Here is a 21,741-nt window from a genome sequence, read left to right on the forward strand (position 1 = left end):
CCTATTCAAATTGTTTCAACCAAAATCGAAGTGATTCGAGAGCAGGGGCTGGATTCTTGTTCTATGAAAATTTTAAATGAAAAATATTTCCTTTATAATTTTTTTCATTTGACAGTTTTCTCCTTTGTAAAAGTTTTCATTTTACATTTTCATAGAAACGGAATTGGGCCTCAGGTCTTAAAGTAAACTTATACGAAATTTAGTGTGGGAGGTACCCGAAGGAATTGACAAATAGAGTCCATATTCGTACCTAATCTATATCTTGTAGACATATTAGGATGTGTAAAGTACTAAATCGACTAAATCAGTCACTCCTTTCAAGAGTTATCGCGCGTACAATTTATCCGAACATTTTTGGACTTTTGTGGGAGAGGTACCTGAAGGAGTGGACCGATATTGCCCATCTTCGAACTTAAACTAAGTTTGGACAAAATATTACGAAAGCCAAACCTTGGAAAAATCGGCTCATCCGTTCGAGAGTTATCGTGCGCACCAGTCAGCCAGACAGACAGACGGGCGGACATTGCTAAATCGACTCCAAATTGTCTGAAACACATTTCGTCCAACCATACTTGGGGTCTAAAACCATTATTTCGATGAGGCACATTTTGTCCGTATGAAAGTTTATATACCCTCGTTAGCATAAATACTGAGGCTATAAAAACAATCACCTTATTAATAACCTCTTAAGACAATATTTGTATAGGTTTTGTTTAGCTTGACTGAATTGAAAATATGTATATTGATTTCTTATATACATACACGTACTTATAAATATGTATATACTACATATGCATATGGTAAAACCATTTATATTCATACATATTTTGAATTATTGCCATGGTTTATGACTTGTTAATTGTTTTGTTGCACTTAAAATGTTATTTTTTAACTTTTGCTTATTAAATATAGCAATAATTTGAACTGAAATAAACGTTATTTAATTTGCCGATTTTTTGCCGATTTTGAAAATTTTTTGCCGATTTTGGCACCCGAAAAGTGCCGATTTTCGACCAAACTTATCTGGCATCCCTGAACACATAGCATCGCATGCATGGTACAATTACTTAGGTAGAAACATCGGCGAATTGCTACAACAAAGCAACTTTTTTTGTAATGTAAACTGTCAAAATTTTCGCCGAATGGTTTCTTGTTGTCTCTTTTTATCGCTTGTGTTTGTACAGCATGGTACAATAAGAAAGGTAGATGCATCGGCGAATTGCTACAACAAAGCAACTTTTTTTGTAATGTAAACTGTCAAAATTTTCGCCAAATGGTCTCTTGTTGTCTCTTTTTATCGCTTGTGTTTGTCTATAAAGTGTAGACATGCTATCTCTTACTTACCGAATCATATGGTTTTTTGCTTTGATTTTTCATGGCGAATTCATAGTTTTTTGACGTTTTAGATTCGATCAGCTGGGCTGAGGCATCTACCTTTCTAATTGTACCATGTTGTACAGTGAAGTGAACACATGCTATCTCTTACTTACCGAATCATATGGTTTTTGTTTTGATTTTTCATGGCGAATTCCTAGTTTTTTGACGTTTTAGATCCGATCAGCTGGGCTGAGGCATCTACCTAAGTATTTGTACCATGTAGCATCGCACAATTTTGAATATGTTATAGCTTCGTTCCCGTACTTTTTAATATTAAAACTCGTAAAAGAGAGAACTGCAAAAAATTTGTTCTCACACACAAGTTTTTTGAAATAGTTCGGGAACGGAAAAATGGAAAATACGTCAAAAAAACTGGAACAAATGTCAATGTCGGCGTATCAGCCAATCAGACGCCGGCAACCATGTTACTATTTTTTTACTCGCCCAAATTTGTCGTGTAAAAAGTTTTTAAAGAGAGCGTCATTCAGCGCCATTTTTGTTTAAAGAGAAGTGAACATTTTACAACTTTTTTGTGTAGGGGAACGCTTTTTCGAGTAAAATGTGTAAAAGTCGTAAAAATTGTAAAAACTTTTTAGTTCTGGAACACAGCTTATGTTTACATTTACGAAATCCACTCGATTTCATCTGTCAATTCCTTTGTGTATACGTCAAATGAAAACTCATCTGTAGAGTTGTATAGTTCATGAACGACCTAGTTCAATTGAACGATTCATTGAAAAGAGCGTTTGAACTAGATCAGTCGATATAGATCATGATAGTTCAATAGTTCACTGAACTATAATCAGTCGGTGACCGTACAATCAACGAACGATTCACAATCTAGTTCAACAAGTCGTTCACAAATACATAAAGTGACGTCGTCGTCTATGTTAAGGGATGCATTCGTAATGTGATCAGATTGTTTACGTTTTGGATTAAGGTACATGGAATAGCAGTCCGAAAATGAAGATTTCTACAAAAACATAGAGATATAACATATTACAATATGTCGAATCGATTACCTAATGAATCTGCCTTTTTGGATAGAAAAAAAGGGAAAACATAAAAAGAAACACACACGCACAAAGCTTTTTAGCAATGACAATTTCTACACACACACACACAACATAAGATTTTTTGCCTGCCACCTAAATGAAGGATGTTTTTTTTTCTAAAATGAATTAATCTTTCTTTAAGAATGCAATAAAACTATGTAAATGTAATATTTTTGTTATGGAGTAGTTAACTTATATTAGCCTTTTGTTTGTTTGTATTTGGTGTATGTATGCGTTTTCATCAAACGACCGATTAAGAGCCGCCGGTGAACGATTTTTATCCGAATGATTGAACTGGACAGTGAACTATGAACTAGATTACTGACCTAGTTCAGTTTAAAGAGCTGACCTATTGAACTAGATCTTTCAAATGAACTAGATTGTACAACTCTACTCATCTGAAATCGATTGGATTTCATTTGACGATTTGATTTGTGGTGCATTCATGATTTGCTATCATTTTCTGAATTCTACGCTGAAGAAGAAGAAGAAGCAGTACGAATTTCTACAACACAAATTTTTTTGTTTTGTGTAAATTGTTAAGGAAAAAAATGAAATTGCGTTATAATTCTGGAAATTAAATTCATAAAAATTTAACCAACCAATATAATTAATAAACATCAACGTTGTCCAAAATTACAAAGGAAAAAGTAGTTGTCGAGGAGGTGGAAAATATTACAAAACAAATTAATTATTCTACAAATCAACAAATCGTTAAAAAAAGAATTGCATACTAAGAAAAAAGTCAAAACAAATAATATTTGCAATGTATAAAATAAATATCAAGCAAAATTATTTATCCTAAGAAAACTAGCAATTGTGAAAGTGCCGCTGTGGTGGTAGTTGCAACGTGATAAACGGGAAGAAAAACGAAAAATAAAATTCCCATTTGAAAGTAATACCTCTTCCACCCGCACTTCCAACAACCCATATCATTCATTGATTTGGAAAAACACAATCATGCAGGTTTTCAAGCGGCAGCAGTCGTCATATTGTCATTTGCATTTCTTTGTAAAACTTTTCATATACTGCGTCATTTTGTGGAGTGGCTGTGGTGTTGGTATGTAAAAAAAAACAAAACGCCCCTTTGCAAATATTCACCAAGAGTCTCATTCTGATAACAATTCTTATTTTTAGCGGATGCGAGCTATGTTGAAATCCAGAGTTCATCATCAGCACTAGTGGGATCTACGGTCAATTTTACAGCCACACTATACGATGAAAAGGGAAAAATATCACCAACAGATGAATATCGTTACACATGGAGGGATGATGCCAATCCCCAGCATTATGGTGTAAGTTGTTTTAGATTATTTTTGAATAGCATATAAAATTAAACGTATAAATATAAGAGGAAGTGCAGCAGTACTCCATTTCGTCATTAAAGTTAGCTATTGTCGGAATTTTAGTTAAGCCTAGACATTAAAATCGACCTGTGGCAAAGAAAACCAGTAGTCTTGGAGGTGATATTTTTTAAACATAGATTTATTTTTCGATTCATGTATTTACTTCTATATTAGACTCTTCACTAGGGTATCCTAATATGTTACTCTGAGGGCTTCCAACAAAAAAAAAAAAAAAAAAAAGAAGTATGTATGTATATGCAATCGATCGTTTTATAGAATTACACAAAATTATTTAATGTAGGTGTGTATGAATATTTTATAGAGTTACATCAAGACAGATCTATTATATTGGATTGTGGATATGTGTGTGCATATTATTGTTTAGTTATTATTTGTGCCAACGAGGTGTACAAATTAATGAATTTGATTATAAAACATAAATTTTTCAACGGCGCCAAAGTTTTCCCGTCGCATTGTTTGTGCTATAAATATAATAGAACTGCAATCTTTGAAGTTTCGCTTATCCATTTCTGCATGTTAGCGGGAAAGTAAATAAATCTCGAAGCTACTCTTTGTTGGTTTACTTTACACTCACATAACATAATATTAGATCCAGAGCCGCTTTGCGTTTAGTATTACTTTGTTATTCTTTTTGTTTTGTTGATAAACAAATTGTGACTCATTATTGTCGCTTAATTGGGTTGTGAAAGCTAGTACTATTGTTGGTAACATTTGCTTTTGATAAGTAAATACGTGAAGAATTTTATAGTAGGGATGTCGATCGAAAATAACTTTAAAAAAATACCCAATAAAATGAACAAATTCCAAAATCGAATTAAATAATTTATGTAATTGTATCAGTTACGCTTATCATGCACAATCGTAACAATTTCGCAGAAATGGCAAACTCCGTCAGGGCTTGAAACACATTGGAGGGAGTGGTGTTTTGTGAATTTTCGATGGATGTCGTTTCTCCTAAATATAATGGATTGATGCGACGTTCCATATTTTGGATATTTTCGTTGAAAATATGCTAATTATTTGATACATACTGTAGTTATATATGGTCTTGAACAGGGCTCCCTTTACACATTGTTGTCCTAGGTATACACTTAATATGGGACTATTTTTCCGATTTCTTCAACGCCCATACTATATGATACAAAAGATTTATAAAATACTTCCTGTCAATACTTGCTTTCTTTTTTTATTTTTTGGTAAAATTGTGAAAGTTCATTCTGGGTCATATTCTACTTGATTTACATGTGTTTAATTTTTTCTCGGACTTTGTTATTTGACCTAAAATATTTATTCTTCCTCTCGATGTACAAATTTCGTTTTCTTTTCTTTATAAGCATTTCGATATTCCTGAGGGTATTATGCATTCTTAGCTGGTGCCCTTTGGTATTCAAGCATGGAGCCAGCGATACCTTGGAGTGTGAACATCTGATTCCTTGAATACGGTGTCAGTCTATAATTGATTTGGAAAATATCCGTAAAAAGCATTAAATCTTTTAATCCGCGATAAATTCAAAAATGATTTTTCACAAATGTTCCTTTTTTCAAAACTTAGATAACGGTAGTCGAACCGCCCCCATAAAAGTTCAGATTTTTTCTTTGACATAGTTTGCACGACAACTCTCAAAGGGTGTAACCGATTTGGTCCAAACCTTGCACATTGCAATATTTCTTCCAGACATGGGTTTGGTTCGAATGTTATCTATATCGGTCAATTCCTTCGGGTACCTCCTGACAAAAGTGATTCAGATGTAGTGAAGATATTTAAACACTGTTGGAAAGGAGGAAATTTGTGTAATCCAGGAAAGTCCCCGGAGGGTTTGTAGAATGATGCCAACTTATAAATATGAAGGCATAAACCCAACTCTGTAAAGGACCGCCGCAGATGAAAAAAATGAAATTGGGCTGAAGCTAATCATGTGTAGAAAATTGAGGGAATGTATATCGACGATGTCATGCTTAAGTATTCCATACACCATTTTTGACTATTGGAGATATCACCTATGGAATATTGAGATATCTAGGGTTTTCGCGTAACTCTTTCTGAATTTTTGGTCGGCTTTTTATACCCTACACCACTATGTGGGGAGGGTATTATAAGTTGGTTTTGGCGAAAAAGTTTGTAACGCATCGAAATAATGGTCGTAGACCCATACTTACATATATATACCAAAATGAATGTCTCGACGAGCTGAGCCGATCTGGCTATGTGTGTCCGTCCGTCTGTTCATCTAAACCTTGCAATCACGTTACAGGTCGCAATTTTGATCGGATCGTCACCAAATTTTGGGTGTTGATGAGAGTCCCGGAGGGGAAGAAGCATATTGATTTTGGTGATGGTCGGATATTTTTCAGGGGTCGGAATGGGCAAAAAAACTTATTTTGAGAAAAAGGCAACGTTTTATTTCAAAGAGATATTTCCGCATCCATAAGGGTATATCAAAAGCAAAAACTGCTAATGAAAGTAGAAAATATCACCTTTACAACGATGTAGGTTGTCGTAGGTAGACAAACAACGAAGATGTCGCAATAGTCGCTAATACAACCCAACTTTTCATTTTTGCGTTTTAAATTATAAGTTTTGGTTGGAGAGCTTCCAAAAGCCAAGCCTGACTATGAAAGTAGAATATCCCACCTTTACAATGACGCAAAGTAGGTTGGCGTAGGTTGCCAAATAACGGAGATATAGCAATAGTCGGTAATTCATCCCATTTTCCGATTTTTTTGTAATCACCCAATTTTGATCGGATCGTCACGAATTTTTTGGGAGTTGACGCGGGTCCCACAGAGGAAGAAGCCTATTAAGTATGGTGATGGTCGGATAATATTTAGGAGTCGGAATAAGCAAAAAGCTTATCTGGAGAAAAGGCAACGTTTTTATACCCTACACCACTATGTGGAGAGGGTATTATAAGTTGGTTTTGGCCAAAAAGTTTGTAACGCATCGAAATAATGGTCGAAGACCCATACTTATATATACCAAAATGAATGTCTCGACGAGCTGAGTCGATCTGGCTATGTGTGTCCGTCCGTCAGTCCGTCAGTCCGTCCGTCTGTCCGTCTGTCCATCTAAACCTTGTAATCACGCTACAGGTCGCAATTTTGATCGGATCGTCACGAAATGTTGGATGTTGATGGGGGTCCCGGAGGGGAAGAAACCTATTGATTTTGGTGATGGTCGGATAATATTTAGGGGTCGGAATAGGCAAAAAACTTATGTGGATAAAAAGACAACGTTTTTTTCCAAAGCTAATATCTCAGCTTCTATACGGGGTATACCAAAAGCAAAACATGACAATAAAAGTAGAAAATATTACCTTTATAATGATGTAAAGTAGGTTCTCGTAGGTGATCAAACAACGAAGATATCACAATAGTCCCAAATAAAACCCAAATTTTCATTTTTGCGATTTTAATTATAATGACGAATATCACAGCTTTGGTTGGGGACTTTCCAAAAGCAAAGCCTGGCTATGAAAGTGGAAGATCCCATCTTTACAATGATGTAAACTAGGTCGGCGTAGGTGACCAAATAACGGAGATATCTCAATAGTCGGTAATACATCCCAAGAATATATCGAATATATCGCAATAGCCGCTAATAGAACCCAACTTTTTATTTTTGCGATTTTAATAATAATGGCGAATATCACAGCTTCGGTTGGGGATCTTCCAAAAACAAAGTCTGACTATGGAAGTAGAAAATCCCATCTTTACAGTGATGCAAAGTAGGTTGGCGTAGGTGGCCACATAACGGAGATATCACAATAGTCGGCAATACATCCCATTTTTCATTTTTTTTAATAACGCTACAGGTTGCAATTTTGATCGGATCGTCACGTAATTTTGGGGGCTAATGGGGATCCTACAGAGAAAGAAGCCTATTGATTTTGGTGATGGTCGGATAATAATCAGGGGTCGGAACGGGCAAAAAACTTATTTGGAGAAAAAGTCAACGTTTTATTTCAAAGCGAATATCTCCGCTTCTAAAAAGGGTATATCAAAAGCAAAACCTGCTAATGAAAGTAGAAAATATCACCTTTGCAACGATGTTACGTATTTTGTTGTAGGTGGTCAAACAACGAAGATATCACAAAAGCCACAAAGAACACAACTTTTCATTTTTTCGATTTTTATAATAATGACGAATATCAAAGCTTTGATTCGGGACCTTCCAAAAGCAAAGTCTGACAATGAAAGTAAAAAACTCCATCATTACAATGATGTAAGGCAGGTAGGCGTAGGTATCCAAATAATAAGATATCGCAATAGTCGGTAATGCATCCCATTTTTCCACTTTTTTGGAAATCACGCTACAGGTCGCAATTTTAACTGAATCGTCACGAAATTTTGGGTGTTATTGGGGGTCCCACAGAGGAAAAAACCTGTTGATTTTTGATAATGGTCGGATATTACTCGGGGGTCGGAATGGGACAAAAAAATTATTTGGAAAAAAGGCCAACGTTTTATTTCAAAATGAATATCTCTCTTCTGTAAGAAGTATATCGAAAGCAAAACCTGGCAAGGAAAGTAGAAAATATCACCTTTACAACGATGTGAAGTAGGTTGTCATAGGTGGTCAAACAACAGAGATATCGCAACAGTCGAAATTTTGATCGGGGTCTAACAGGGAAAGAAGCCTATTGATGGTTGGTATACATCCCACTTTTCCATTTTTTATTTGGGTTGTACTGTCGATGCACTTAAATGCGTTGCAAAAAAGCTATCCCAAGCTATCCCAATTTTAATATTTTTAATTTTATTAGTCAAAAGGTTATGAACAGGGGTAGTGGTGTAGGGTATCACATAGTCGGCCCCGACCCGACTATAGCCTTGGCTCACTTGTTTTCTTATGCGAATATCTCCGCTTCTGGTAGGAGTATTCCAAAAGGAATGAAAGAAGAAAAGATCTTTATATTGATGCAAAGTATGTTGGTGTAAGTGGGTAAACAACCGAGATATCGCAAAAGTCAGTAATATATTCAATTTTTCCATTTTTTGTAATCCCGCTACAGGTTGGAATTTTGATCGGATAGTCACGAAATTTTGGGGGTTGATGGGGGCCCCACAGAGGAAGATGCCTACTGATTTTGGAGATAGTAGGATAACATTTAGGGGCCGGAATAGGGAAAAACTCATTTGGAGACAAATTCAAAGTTTTATTCTTTGTGAATATATCGGTTTCTAGTAGGTGTATTTCAACGGCAAAGAAAAAAATATTACCTTTACATTGGTGTAAAGTCGGTTGGCGAAGGTGGTCAAACAAGGGAGATACCACAATAGTCGGTAATGCATCCAATTCTTCCATTTTTTTGCAATCACGCTACAGGTCGCAATTTTGATCGGATGTCCACGAAATTTTCGTTGCTTATGTGGGTTCCAGAGGGAAGGAGGCATATTATGTTTGGTGGCAGTCGGATTATATTCTCTAAAAGAAATGTTTACCAGTGAAAAGCTTATGGGGCAGTGGTGTAGGGTATATCCTTTGCTCACTTGTTTTATTCGTTCTAGCTTCCGAGATACCCACGTTGAAAGGTCACCTACTTGGGAAAAAACTACAATTTAAAAGAAAATTTTGCTCCCATGCACGAGATTTGCACCTGCCCACAGGATATATATAGTTCTTTAATTCTTCCAAACGTACATTAACTTCAAAGTCTATATCGGAAAACATCTTCTCCCACACTAAAGTTCAAAATTTTCGCTTACGTGCAGTTTAACCCCCTATTTTTGTAAAAAAATTTATTGTTCTCACACGAATTGTCAAATTTTGTAGATCGATTTACTCGCGCTAGGCCAAATGTTGAACGCTGATTTTTGAATGATATATAGAACATGCCTACGAAGAATAAGGTATGTATGTCATCTAGGGGCTGAGCTATGGATGCTCAAATTATTACGAATATATACGAACAAAAAATAGTTACAAAAACAGGGGGTAAGACCTGCTTAAGGATCGTTTTGAATTTTTCAGCGAAAGTACTGCTTGTAGTCCTGTTTATATACAATGTTGTTCGTGGGCAAGTTCATGCTTCCTGACCTAATAGTTCAAAATCTCTAAAGAGTCCTATGGTAACTAACTAAAATACCCTGGGCACTTTGTACATTATAATATTTCTTCCAAACATTTAATTCAGTCAATTTCTATTATGGACTATATCGAACAACCTCTTCCGATTCTTCCTCACAATAGTTCAAAATATTGGCATAAGTGCAGTTTAATGGCTGTTCGAGAATTGTTTTGAAATGTTTATCTCTTTTTTTGGCACTACTCTTGGTCCTGTTTACATAGAAATGGTGGGCACAATAAATGACATTGATACAACCTTTAAAATCTTACTATTTCTCTATATCGGACAACTCTTTTTTTCCGCTTAAGTGGAGTTTATTTAAAGACTGTTTATAGAATGTATAAAAATTTCCATCGAAGGCAGTCATTGTGATGCTGATTACAACGATATAATTTATTTTGTGGACAAGTCTATTCTTCCCAACATAATGGCCCAAAAGCTCTATAAAATTTTACGGCGACCAAGACCTTTGAGCTTTAATCAATTTTAATGCCACTTCTCGAATCGTGTCGATCATTTTTACAACATTAAAAGTTTGTCTAGGTGAAGACAATACTTCCTGAAATAATAAATAACCCCCCGCACTACAGTTTTTAGTAGTCTTAGTTACAATGCTTTAATTTCCATTTCCTTAATTCTTTCGATAATGACCTTACTGTTCCAAACCCAAAATGATTCAGCTTAATCTCAATTTCATTTTTATACCCTACACCACTATGTGGAGAGGGTATTATAAGTTGGTTTTAGCCAAAAAGTTTGTAATGCATCGAAATAATGGTCGTAGACCCATACTTATATATATACCAAAATGAATGTCTCGACGAGCTGAGCCGATCTGGCTATGTGTGTCCGTCCGTCTGTTCATCTAAACCTTGCAATCACGTTACAGGTCGCAATTTTGATCGGATCGTTACCAAATTTTGGGTGTTGATGAGAGTCCCGGAGGGGAAGAAGCATATTGATTTTGGTGATGGTCGGATATTATTCAGGGGTCGGAATGGGCAAAAAAACTTATTTTGAGAAAAAGGCAACGTTTTATTTCAAAGAGATATTTCCGCATCCATAAGGGTATATCAAAAGCAAAAACTATATCACCTTTACAACGATGTAGGTTGTCGTAGGTGGACAAACAACGAAGATGTCGCAATAGTCGCTAATACAACCCAACTTTTCATTTTTGCGTTTTAAATTATAATGACGAATATCAGTTTTGGTTGGAGAGCTTCCAAAAGCCAAGCCTGACTATGAAAGTAGAATATCCCACCTTTACAATGACGCAAAATAGGTTGGCGTAGGTTGCCAAATAACGGAGATATAGCAATAGTCGGTAATTCATCCCATTTTCCGATTTTTTTGTAATCACCCAATTTTGATCGGATCGTCACGAATTTTTTGGGAGTTGATGCGGGTCCCACAGAGGAAGAAGCCTATTAAGTATGGTGATGGTCGGATAATATTTAGGAGTCGGAATAAGCAAAAAGCTTATCTGGAGAAAAGTCAACGTTTTTTTCTTATGCGAATATCTCCGCTTCTGGTAGGAGTATTCCAAAAGGAATGAAAGAAGAAAAGATCTCATTTTTATTGATGCAAAGTATGTTGGTGTAAGTGGGTAAACAACCGAGATATCGCAAAAGTCAGTAATATATTCAATTTTTCCATTTTTTGTAATCCCGCTACAGGTTGGAATTTTGATCGGATAGTCACGAAATTTTGGTGGTTGATGGGGGCCCCACAAAGGAAGATGCCTACTGATTTTGGAGATAGTAGGATAACATTTAGGGGCCGGAATAGGGAAAAACTCATTTGGAGACAAATTCAAAGTTTTATTCTTTGTGAATATATCGGTTTCTAGTAGGTGTATTTCAACGGCAAAGAAGAAAATAATACCTTTACATTGGTGTAAAGTAGATTGGCGAAGGTGGTCAAACAGGGGTGATACCACAATAGTCGGTAATGCATCCAATTCTTCCATTTTTTTGCAATCACGCTACTGGTCGCAATTTTGATCGGATGTCCACGAAATTTTCGTTGCTTATGTGGGTTCCAGAGGGAAGGAGGCATATTATGTTTGGTGGCAGTCGGATTATATTCTCTAAAAGAAATGTTTACCAGTGAAAAGCTTATGGGGCAGTGGTGTAGGGTATATCGTCACCATAAATGCCGGAAGACGTAACCGACATGGATATGGAAATTCGTTTTTTGGTGGAATCTGATATATTAAGCTAAAATACATGCTCTGGCAAAATTTCAAGCTTCTACGTTTAAAAATAACGATCCTATTCAAGAAATGCCAATAGACGTAACAGCATACTGTAATTTTCATAGAACACAAAAGGCGTAACCCACATTATTTCAAAACTAAACAGCAGTACAAACAATGTATTCTTTGATATTTGCAGCAATTATAATGTCAGAGGGAGGGCTTATTGAGTTAATGTATAATTTCCACGGGGGCGGATTCGGTTAAACGGTTATTTGACCCGAAAGTCCAGGTTCAAAACCGGGTTAGACCCAGTTCTACTGAACCGATTACTACAAAATGGGTAAGGTATGAAAGCTTATGGAAATACCTATCACATGGTGTAGTTACTTTAACAGTTTGGCTTTTACTCAGCTTATTTCTCCATATGTGTAATTTGACTCTTAGGTTACCATATCTCAAGAATGGTAGCTTTTTTTCAAAAATCGCAAAGACCATTCTTTTAGTTAATTTTTAAAGTAATAACTTTGACTTTAGACGGTTTTTACTGGTCTTACAGAAAAAATCCATAATTGAAGATTATGACAGAAGACCTATGCCCTGATTTAAATAAACATCTAAAACGCACATATGGAAAACAATATGTTAACCGGACAAAAGGAAGTGGTTATTCGGAAGGCAATGCTCGTCCCGATATTGTTCATTTTTCGAAGAGAAAGAACGAACGGAAATGTTCAAAATTTGAGACGTTGATACGAAAACGTGTATGTGGTCAAAATTCACGTCGTTCTAGTACAAAGATGTATTCATTAAAGACGGATACGATTAGGCTGTAACTTTGCAAAAGATGGTCTGGTCAACCAACCCATGGTTTAATAGAGATCAACTGATTGTAATAATCGAATAGGTCCAAAGGACAAAAACGCAAATTTTCTGTATTGGTTTGGATTATACAAAAAGACAGGAAATCCTACAGTCACTGCGAGCATTGGCTTTTGATCCTAGCAGTATAATCTACCATAGAGAAGTTCCAAAAATTTTGAGGCAGTGGATCCTTCTCAGATGTACACACAAAGGCTAAAAGTCTCAAAAAAGAAATTCCAACACCTGCAAGACTTAAAACGCTTAATTCCAAGTGATTGTCATTACTTTTATGACAACATTCCTTATGACAATTAAAATTTACATTTAAACTGTTACAGATCACTTAATTTATATGAACTATATTTTGTCCATAAATTGACTTAAATACAACAATAAATATAATATTCCAGATTTAATATCGTCTAATACAATTGAAATTATAAGTAATTATAGTGATGGTTGGAATAAACAGTTCACCTAATTGTGGTCCATTGAAATATCAACGTCAAGCCTGGGAATTGAACCCAACACCGTCAGATGGCTAGTTTAAAGTTCGCTTAACCACGTAGGCCAATAAACCAGTCCTAATTGGTTTATAATTTTTCATTTGTACTAGTTTCTTCAAATGTATACTCAATAAATTGTAGGTTACGTCTTTTAGTATTTCAGAAAAATACAATACCAAAAGACGTAAGCTTCTAACATTCTGGAAAAAAATTTAATTTTTTTCAAAAAATATATTTCTTCTCTGTCTTAAAACACGATACTAAAATTTTTCGATATTTTATAACACCGTTTTCATTTTATAACGTTTTTTGCTTCTCCTGTAAAGTTTTATTTTTGTGGGTTACGTCTTCCGGCATTTATGGTGACGATATAATTTGCTCACTTGTTTTATTCGTTCTAGCTTCCGAGATACCCACGTTGAAAGGTCACCTACTTGGGAAAAAACTACAATTTTAAAGAAAATTTTGCTCTCATGCACGAGATTTGCACCTGCCCACAGGATATATATAGTCCTTTAATTCTTCCAAACGTACATTAACTTCAAAGTCTATATCGGAAAACATCTTCTCCCACACTAAAGTTCAAAATTTTCGCTTACGTGCAGTTTAACCCCCTATTTTTGTAAAAAAATTTATTGTTCTCACACGAATTGTCAAATTTTGTAGATCGATTTACTCGCGCTAGGCCAAATGTGGAACGCTGATTTTTGAATGATATATAGAACATGCCTACGAAGAATAAGGTATGTATGTCATCTAGGGGCTGAGCTATGGATGCTCAAATTATTACGAATATATACGAACAGGGGGTAAGACCTGCTTAAGGATCGTTTTGAATTTTTCAGCGAAAGTACTGCTTGTAGTCCTGTTTATATACAATGTTGTTCGTGGGCAAGTTCATGCTTCCTGACCTAATAGTTCAAAATCTCTAAAGAGTCCTATGGTAACTAACTAAAATACCCTGGGCACTTTGTACATTATAATATTTCTTCCAAACATTTAATTCAGTCAATTTCTATTATGGACTATATCGAACAACCTCTTCCGATTCTTCCTCACAATAGTTCAAAATATTGGCATAAGTGCAGTTTAATGGCTGTTCGAGAATTGTTTTGAAATTTTTATCTCATTTTTTGGCACTACTTTTGGTCCTGTTTACATAGAAATTGTGGGCACAATAAATTACATTGATACAAACTTTAAAAATCTTACTATTTTTCTATATCGGATAACTCTTTTTTCCGCTTAAGTGGAGTTTAAAATTGTATGTATTAAAATTTCCATCGAAGGCAGTCCTTGTGATGCTGATTACATTGATATAATTTATTTTGTGGGCAAGTCTATTCTTCCCGACATAATGGCCCAAAAGCTCTATAAAATTCTGCGCCGATCAAGACCTTTGCGCTTTAATCAATTTTAATGCCACTTCTCCAATCGTGTTGATCATTCGTACAAAATAAAATTTTTTGTCTAGGTGAAGCCAATACTTACTGAAATATTGAAACCGAAATGTCCCAATATTTAGGACCACTCCTTCATTAACCTCCGGCACTACAGTTTTTAGTAGTCTTAGTAATAATGCTTTAATTTCCATTTCCTTAATTCTTTCGATAATGACCCTACTGTTTTTATTTATTTATTCAATATCAATACAAAGCAAGCTTATATATAATTGTTCCACAAACATCCCATAAGGGACAAGGGAGACTTCTCTCATATCAATGAGTGCACCCCCATTCATATTAGCTCAATGATATGGGACCTACAGTTTATCGCCGAGTCCGAACGGCGTGTCTAAGACACCACTTTTGGCTGAAGTACTCAGGAAATGTCGCCAACATTACTGAGGGGTATTTTGCCACCGTTGAAAAGTGTTTTGATGTTGCCTGGCCGGGGAATCGAACCCACGACCTTATGTGTGCAAGGCGGGTGTTCATACCATTGCACCACGGTGGCACCCAACAAAAGCAAGCTTACAAATTCTATTATTCTGTGGATGTATAGAGTGATTTAATATCCATTTCCTTAATTCTTTCGATAATGACCCTATTCTTCCAGTTTTGTTGGAGCCGTGACGTAACGACGGACAAGCAATTTCAATTTTGTCCGTTGATATGTGTTATAATTTAGGGAGTTATGTCCGGTGTTGTTGACATGTGTTTTACTGTTCATTTGAAAAGTGATTCAGCTTAATCTCACTTTCATTTTTTTGTTGTCTTCTTTATTTTTCTTTCCGAAATGTTGTTAGCCTTTTCCAAGGCTCGTATTTGTTTTTTAACCAATGACTTCTTATATTGACACAGAATGCAAACGATGACAAATCCCTGGCTTTACAATGTGTATTTATCATAAAACGATAAGAAAAGATAAACAATATTGATGTTTATTGTGTGCTCGTACATATGCTATATGTGATTAGGGCTATATAATGTATAAAAAACCACAAAGAGTTATTGAACTGCGGGAGCTACACAGTTTCACTAAGATAAACAATGTCTTGTTTTACGTTTCGATGAAGATTTTGTAAATATTTTTACAAAAACAAATCCCAAAAAAACTTGAGGCTGCCATTTTTTGATAAGTTTTCAAAATTGGGTCTCTAAAACAGTTTCCCGGTCTAACATGCATTGTTACAGTAGCTATTGTTTGTATTTGATAATTTGCCTAAGATACACTTTCCATATTTGAAATCTAATTACTTTCGGTGGTTATTACCGGCGTTAGTAGAAGTGGTTTGATTGATCTGGTTCCATCTACAAAACCATATATTCTTGGGGATACCTTCATTGGTTGGTTTAAGCAGAACTTTTTCTTCAACTGCATTGGATGTTCGCTTACTTTATAAAATATTGGTTAAAGGTATAAGGAATAATAACACAATTAGATTGCGGCAGCTGCATCGTCCGGATCTTTAATTGGCAAAAAACACTCGTGTTTACCTTGACAGATGTATTTATGTGTTTAAGAAGGATTATAGTATTGTTTGGTGTGTGTCAGTAGAATAATTAGAACCACAAACTTCCAAAACTTCTATTTGCTTAACAAATAGGGATTTCTTGGTATTCGTATCCTAAGCATGTAATTTTCACCGACCCGTTGTCAAAGCATTTTTACCTATTTACAAAATCGACAATTTTTTTATTAGCAAAACATTTGTATTGTTGCAAAACATTTGGAGCCAATTGGAAAAAAAAGCTGAGATATACATTTTTGAATGCGGCGCCCACTGTAGCTTGAAAACGTATTATCCGATCTTCATATGTTTTTTTTATTATTACACATATAAAAGACTGTACTTAAGCGAGTGACTTTTTTTTTAAAAAAATCTTTGACGCATGGCGGAAAAACAAATTTTTATACCCTACACCACTATGTGGTAAGGGGTATTATGTGTTAGTGCATTTGTATGTAACATACAAAAGGAAGCGAGATAGACCCATAGTTCCTTCTAGGGATATACATAGAATCACTTTCTGAGTCGATTTATGCATGTCCGTCCGTCCGTCCGTTCGCAACATACAGGTCGCATTTGTTGACCGATTTCGCTGAAAATTGGGGAATACCATTTTTTAGCCGTCGGAAGATCAAGTTCGAAGATGGGCTATATCGGTTCAAGTTTTGGTATAGCCCCCATATAACGGTACCTCCCGATTTAAGGTATTTTAAGGATCTTAGCCGCATTTGTTGCCCAAACCAGCTGAAATTTTACATTTGAGGTTCCCAGTGGCCGCGAAATTGCTCCACTAAAAATTGTCAAGATAGGTCCACCGTTCGGTATAGTCCCCATATAACGATACCTCCCGATTTAAGGTATTTTATGGATCTAAGCCACATTTTTTGCCCAAACTAGCTGAATTTTTACATTTGAGGTTCTCAATGGCCGCGAAATTGCTCCACTAAAATTGTCAAGATAGGTCCACGGATCGGTATAGTCCCCATATAACGATACCTCCCGATTTAAGGTATTTTAGGGATCTTAGCCACATTTTTTGCTTGAACTAGCTGAAATGTTACATATGTGGTTCCCAGTGGCCACGAAATTTCGCCACTTAAAATTGTTAAGATAGGTCCATGTTTTTTTGTAGCCCCCATATAACGGTACCTCCCGATTTTAGGTATTTTAACGATTTTCCCCGATTTTCTCCGATTTATATTTTACATATTCACAGTGGTGTAGGGTATCATATAGTCGGCCCCGCCCGACTTTGATCCTTTTCTTACTGGTTTTTAGTTAAAATTGAAATTTTGGCTTTGACAGTTCACAATTTTTGTAAAAATAAACATTTTTTAATTCCGTTTCGCTTAAGTACAAATTTATTAGGTTCTTAATGATCCCACAAAAACATATGCTGATCGGTTTATTCTTTTCCGAACTACAGTGGACACCGCAAACTGCTTTAGTAAAAAAAATTACGAAAGTAGCTCAAGGTGTTATCCATCAGAAAAAAGCAAAATTGTCTACAGGTCTCCACTCACCTATCAGTCATGCTGTCGGGCCGATGAACCCTTTTTGTATGTGTGTGCATGAAAATTTTATATCCACAATTTGAAAATAAACACAATTCACCCCGACTGATTGCCCAACATACCAAAAAAGCTTGAGAATTATATTATAATAAGCTTACCAACATAAGCCTTAAGCTTATAAAAGACTTGAGAAATCAGTTGTTAAAAGCTTACGTCATAATTGTAGAAAAATCGAAACGGAACCCTTGTTTATAAGCTTACCCTTGTAATTGTAGAACAAGCTTATGCAATTAATATTATCTTAAGCTTACCCTTGTAATAGTAAAACAAGCTTACATATATTTTTTAATTTTTTATTAAAATTTTATAAATTCAGTTCATATTTTGAGATTTAGTTATAAATTAACAAAGTGTATAGCGTATTTTATCATTGTTATTTTTTAATTTAAATTAAGTTGATTAGTGATTTAAATTTTCACTCTATGATATAATTAAAATAATTATATTTACAGTTACGTTTTCTGGTTTTATAATTGTTTCGCATCTTTATACGATTTTTCGCGAACCGTCTTGAGTGAATGTGTCGTTGGAGTTGCGGCATCTATAAAAAGTAGAAATTTAGTGATAATTTTTTCAGTTCATTTTGTAAATTGAACTTACTTTATATAGCCGTTCTTGTGCAATAGTTGTGCGCCTTGCACTCTGTATGCACGGTTTCGATTCTCAGGTCGGGCAAAAACATCACACTCTCCAACGGTGGCAAAATATCCCTCAGCGTAATGTAGACGACATTTATTTATTTATTTATTTTATTGAGTGAAAGGCTACACAACAAGATAAAAATCTTATAATTACAGTGCAGGTTTATAAAAGTTATGAAATATCCTTCTTAACAAATAATAAGAACAATAGTATGAATATAAAAGGCATAAAAACACAAATTAATTTTTATAAAACAATATTTTTAAGGAGGTACAGAATGAAAAAGTTTAATTTAATGGAGCAGTGTAATGTTTAACAAGTTTTTTCTTAAATGTGAACGCATTGCTGATTGTTTGTAGTTCATTTGGTAGAGCATTCCAAAGACGTATGGTATTAACGAAAAAGTGTTGCTCGAAAACGTGTCTTTGCAGTCTGACGGGAACTAAACGTTTGCCTCTTAGAGATCTGTTAAATTTTAATTTATCGTACAGATATTTGGGTTTCTTTTTCACTATAATTTTTTGGAGAAAAACTAAGGATCTGATATTAAGGAGAGTGTCGAAATTATAGCCATAGAGGGATTTTGCATATTGAGACACATGATCAATTCTTTTTAGCCCATATACGTATCGAATTATATTATTGAATGTTATATTTAATTTACGTCGACAAGATGAATCACAACCTGCAAAAAGTTCGCACCCGTAAATGAGACTTGGAACCAGGAAAGTTTTTGCAAGGAGTAATCGTATTTTAAATGGGGTAAAAGAGTGTGTGACCCACAAGGAACGCAATTTAGCATTTGTTTGACCTGCAAGCATATTTACGTGATTTGACCAAGTCAATGTATTGTTAAAAATAACACCAAGATTTTTTGCATTTGGGACAATGTTGATCTTTTCATTATTTATGAAAACATCAACATTTCTTACGCGAAAATTTTTGTTTTTATGGATAACTAAAAGTTTTGATTTTTGCGGATTCAACAACAATCCATTAGCCGTAGCCCACTTCTAGACTCTGGATAGGTCTTCGTTAAGTTTAGTAACACAATCACTGATTTTATTAACTGGACAACTTATATAAAGTTGGACGTCATCAGCGTACATAATGGCTTTGCTATTGACTAATTGATGTGGAAGGTCATTTGCGTACAGCGAAAACAGGAGAGGTCCTAATATTGAGCCTTGAGGAACACCTTTGGGTAACGGCAACGGCTCCGATTTATCATTACCAACGTATACAGATTGCACCCTATTACTCAGATATGACTTAAGTAATCTTATAGCTGTTTGATTGAAATTGAAGAAACGTTTGAGCTTCATACACAAATTAAGATGATCAACCGAATCAAAGGCCTTGGAATGGTCTAAAAGTACAAGAAAACTGACCATATTATCATCTATCTCGCTCCTAACTGATTCTGTGATTTCGACCAATGCACTAACACAACTATTATCCGCACGAAAGCCCGTTTGTCTATCAGATAAGAGCATGTTATTGTTGAGGTAATCAAACATTTGCTTGTGTACAATTTTTTCAAATACTTTAGACAGATAGCTAAGAATTGAGATGGGTCGAAATTCAGAATTCGATTTTGGGATGGGTATTACTTTGGCATGTTTCCAAATTGTAGGGAAAATGCTACAACTCAGAGTGGAGTTGAAGAGGTGTGTGACATATGGAAGGATGTAATGAAGAATAATCCGCATAAATTTTGGGTCGATGTCATCAATACCCACAGCATTGGTTTTCACTAAATTGAAACTATCAAAAACTTCTTGATTATTCACGCATCTAAATTCAAAACCGCTATCTGTAATAATGTTTGCTATAGATCCGATACCATAAAAAGATGTGTCAATTCCTGAGGTAGGAATATTGACAAAGGCTTTATTTAGTTCATCAATATCCCCGTAGTAGCTCGAAGTGGGCTTAGATTTCCCCACACCAATGTCGTTAATGACTTTCCACTTGCTTCTCGAGTCTATGGCAGCGTTAAATTTAAATGAATAATACTCCAGTTTTGCTGATTTTATAGCACTATTGACTCTTCTCCTTGCTGTACGAAACTCTTCCTGAAGTTCAGGAGTACGAAATCGCTTCCATCGAGAGTATGTAAAGTCTCTTTCTTTAATATATCTTTTGATTGTGGGATTAAACCATGGTTTAGTATTTGGAACACATTTTTTCTTTTTGATAGGCACCGTTGCGTTATATATAAATGAAATATTGTCTTGCAAAAAACCGGCTTTTTGGTCAACAGATGTGAGATTGTAGATATGATTCCAATTAACTTCGTTGATCTTATTTTGTATATCAGTAAAGTTAAGGTTTCTGAAATCACGATAAAAAATATGTTGTACTTCTTTGTGTATACTGAAGTCATACGCAAGAAAAATGAGATCATGTTTAGAAAAACACGATGCGGAAATCTGGTCATTGAGTAAGACCTTGTTTTGATGGTTCACAAAGAATAGGTCTAATAGTGTGCTTGAGGTAGCTGAGAAATGAGTAGGGTTAGTACAGTTAGTTGCTGAAAGGCCTAAAGTAAACAATGTGTCCGTTAAAGTGGAGTCCACTAGGATGTTTGAATTAAAATCTCCTGTTATAATAACATCCTTATATCCCATAGTTATGCAATCAAGAACATTATAAACATTATCTACATGTATGGAATTATTAGGTCGGTAAATACAACCAATGAGTATTTTGTTAGTGTTAGAACAAATATCAACAAAGACATGTTCAATCTTATCTTCGGAATTAGATCTGCATTTAAACTTGGCTTTCAATTGAACTTTAGTAAATATGGCAACTCCTCCCCCTCGACTCTCCCGGTCAGACCTAAACACTGTATATCCACTTATGTTAATGAGACTGTCAGGTATAGAAGAGTTTAGCCACGTTTCGGAAACACAAATTATATCAATATCAGATTCTTCGAATATGTATTTAAACTCATCAACTTTATTAACAAGACTTTGCGCGTTTATGTGACATACTTTCAGACCATTTCTTTGTTTAGACATAATTCTGACTAAATCTCTGGTCACATCTTTGGAATGTCTCTCTATGTTACCCATATGCAACATTTAAGAAAATTAATAAGGAAAGGAAAATAGAATCAGCAAC

At 35.1% G+C, this 21,741-nt stretch overlaps 1 protein-coding gene and 1 long non-coding RNA gene across 2 annotated transcripts in view; one reads left to right on the forward strand and one right to left on the reverse strand.

Moving 5' to 3' along the window:
* Positions 1–2,842: 2,842 nt before the first annotated feature.
* LOC141404561 (uncharacterized) overlaps positions 2,843–21,741 on the forward strand; it is a 31,937-nt gene continuing 13,038 nt past the window's right edge. The window contains exons 1-2 of the mRNA XM_073988026.1: positions 2,843–3,492; positions 3,570–3,727. Of these exons, the coding sequence (XP_073844127.1) occupies positions 3,393–3,492; positions 3,570–3,727 (258 nt within the window). The 5' untranslated portion in view covers positions 2,843–3,392. The remainder of the gene's footprint in view (positions 3,493–3,569; positions 3,728–21,741) is intronic.
* On the reverse strand, positions 18,328–20,003 carry LOC141404571 (uncharacterized). Its single transcript, XR_012413051.1, has 3 exons — positions 19,934–20,003; positions 18,565–18,728; positions 18,328–18,505 (listed from the first exon to the last, which is right to left on the reverse strand). It is a non-coding gene; the product is annotated as an uncharacterized lncRNA (long non-coding RNA).

This window comes from Musca autumnalis, unplaced genomic scaffold, assembly GCF_047663935.1.
Source record: "Musca autumnalis isolate F117 unplaced genomic scaffold, ASM4766393v1 scaffold_1, whole genome shotgun sequence".
Taxonomy (NCBI): Eukaryota; Metazoa; Arthropoda; class Insecta; order Diptera; family Muscidae; genus Musca; species Musca autumnalis.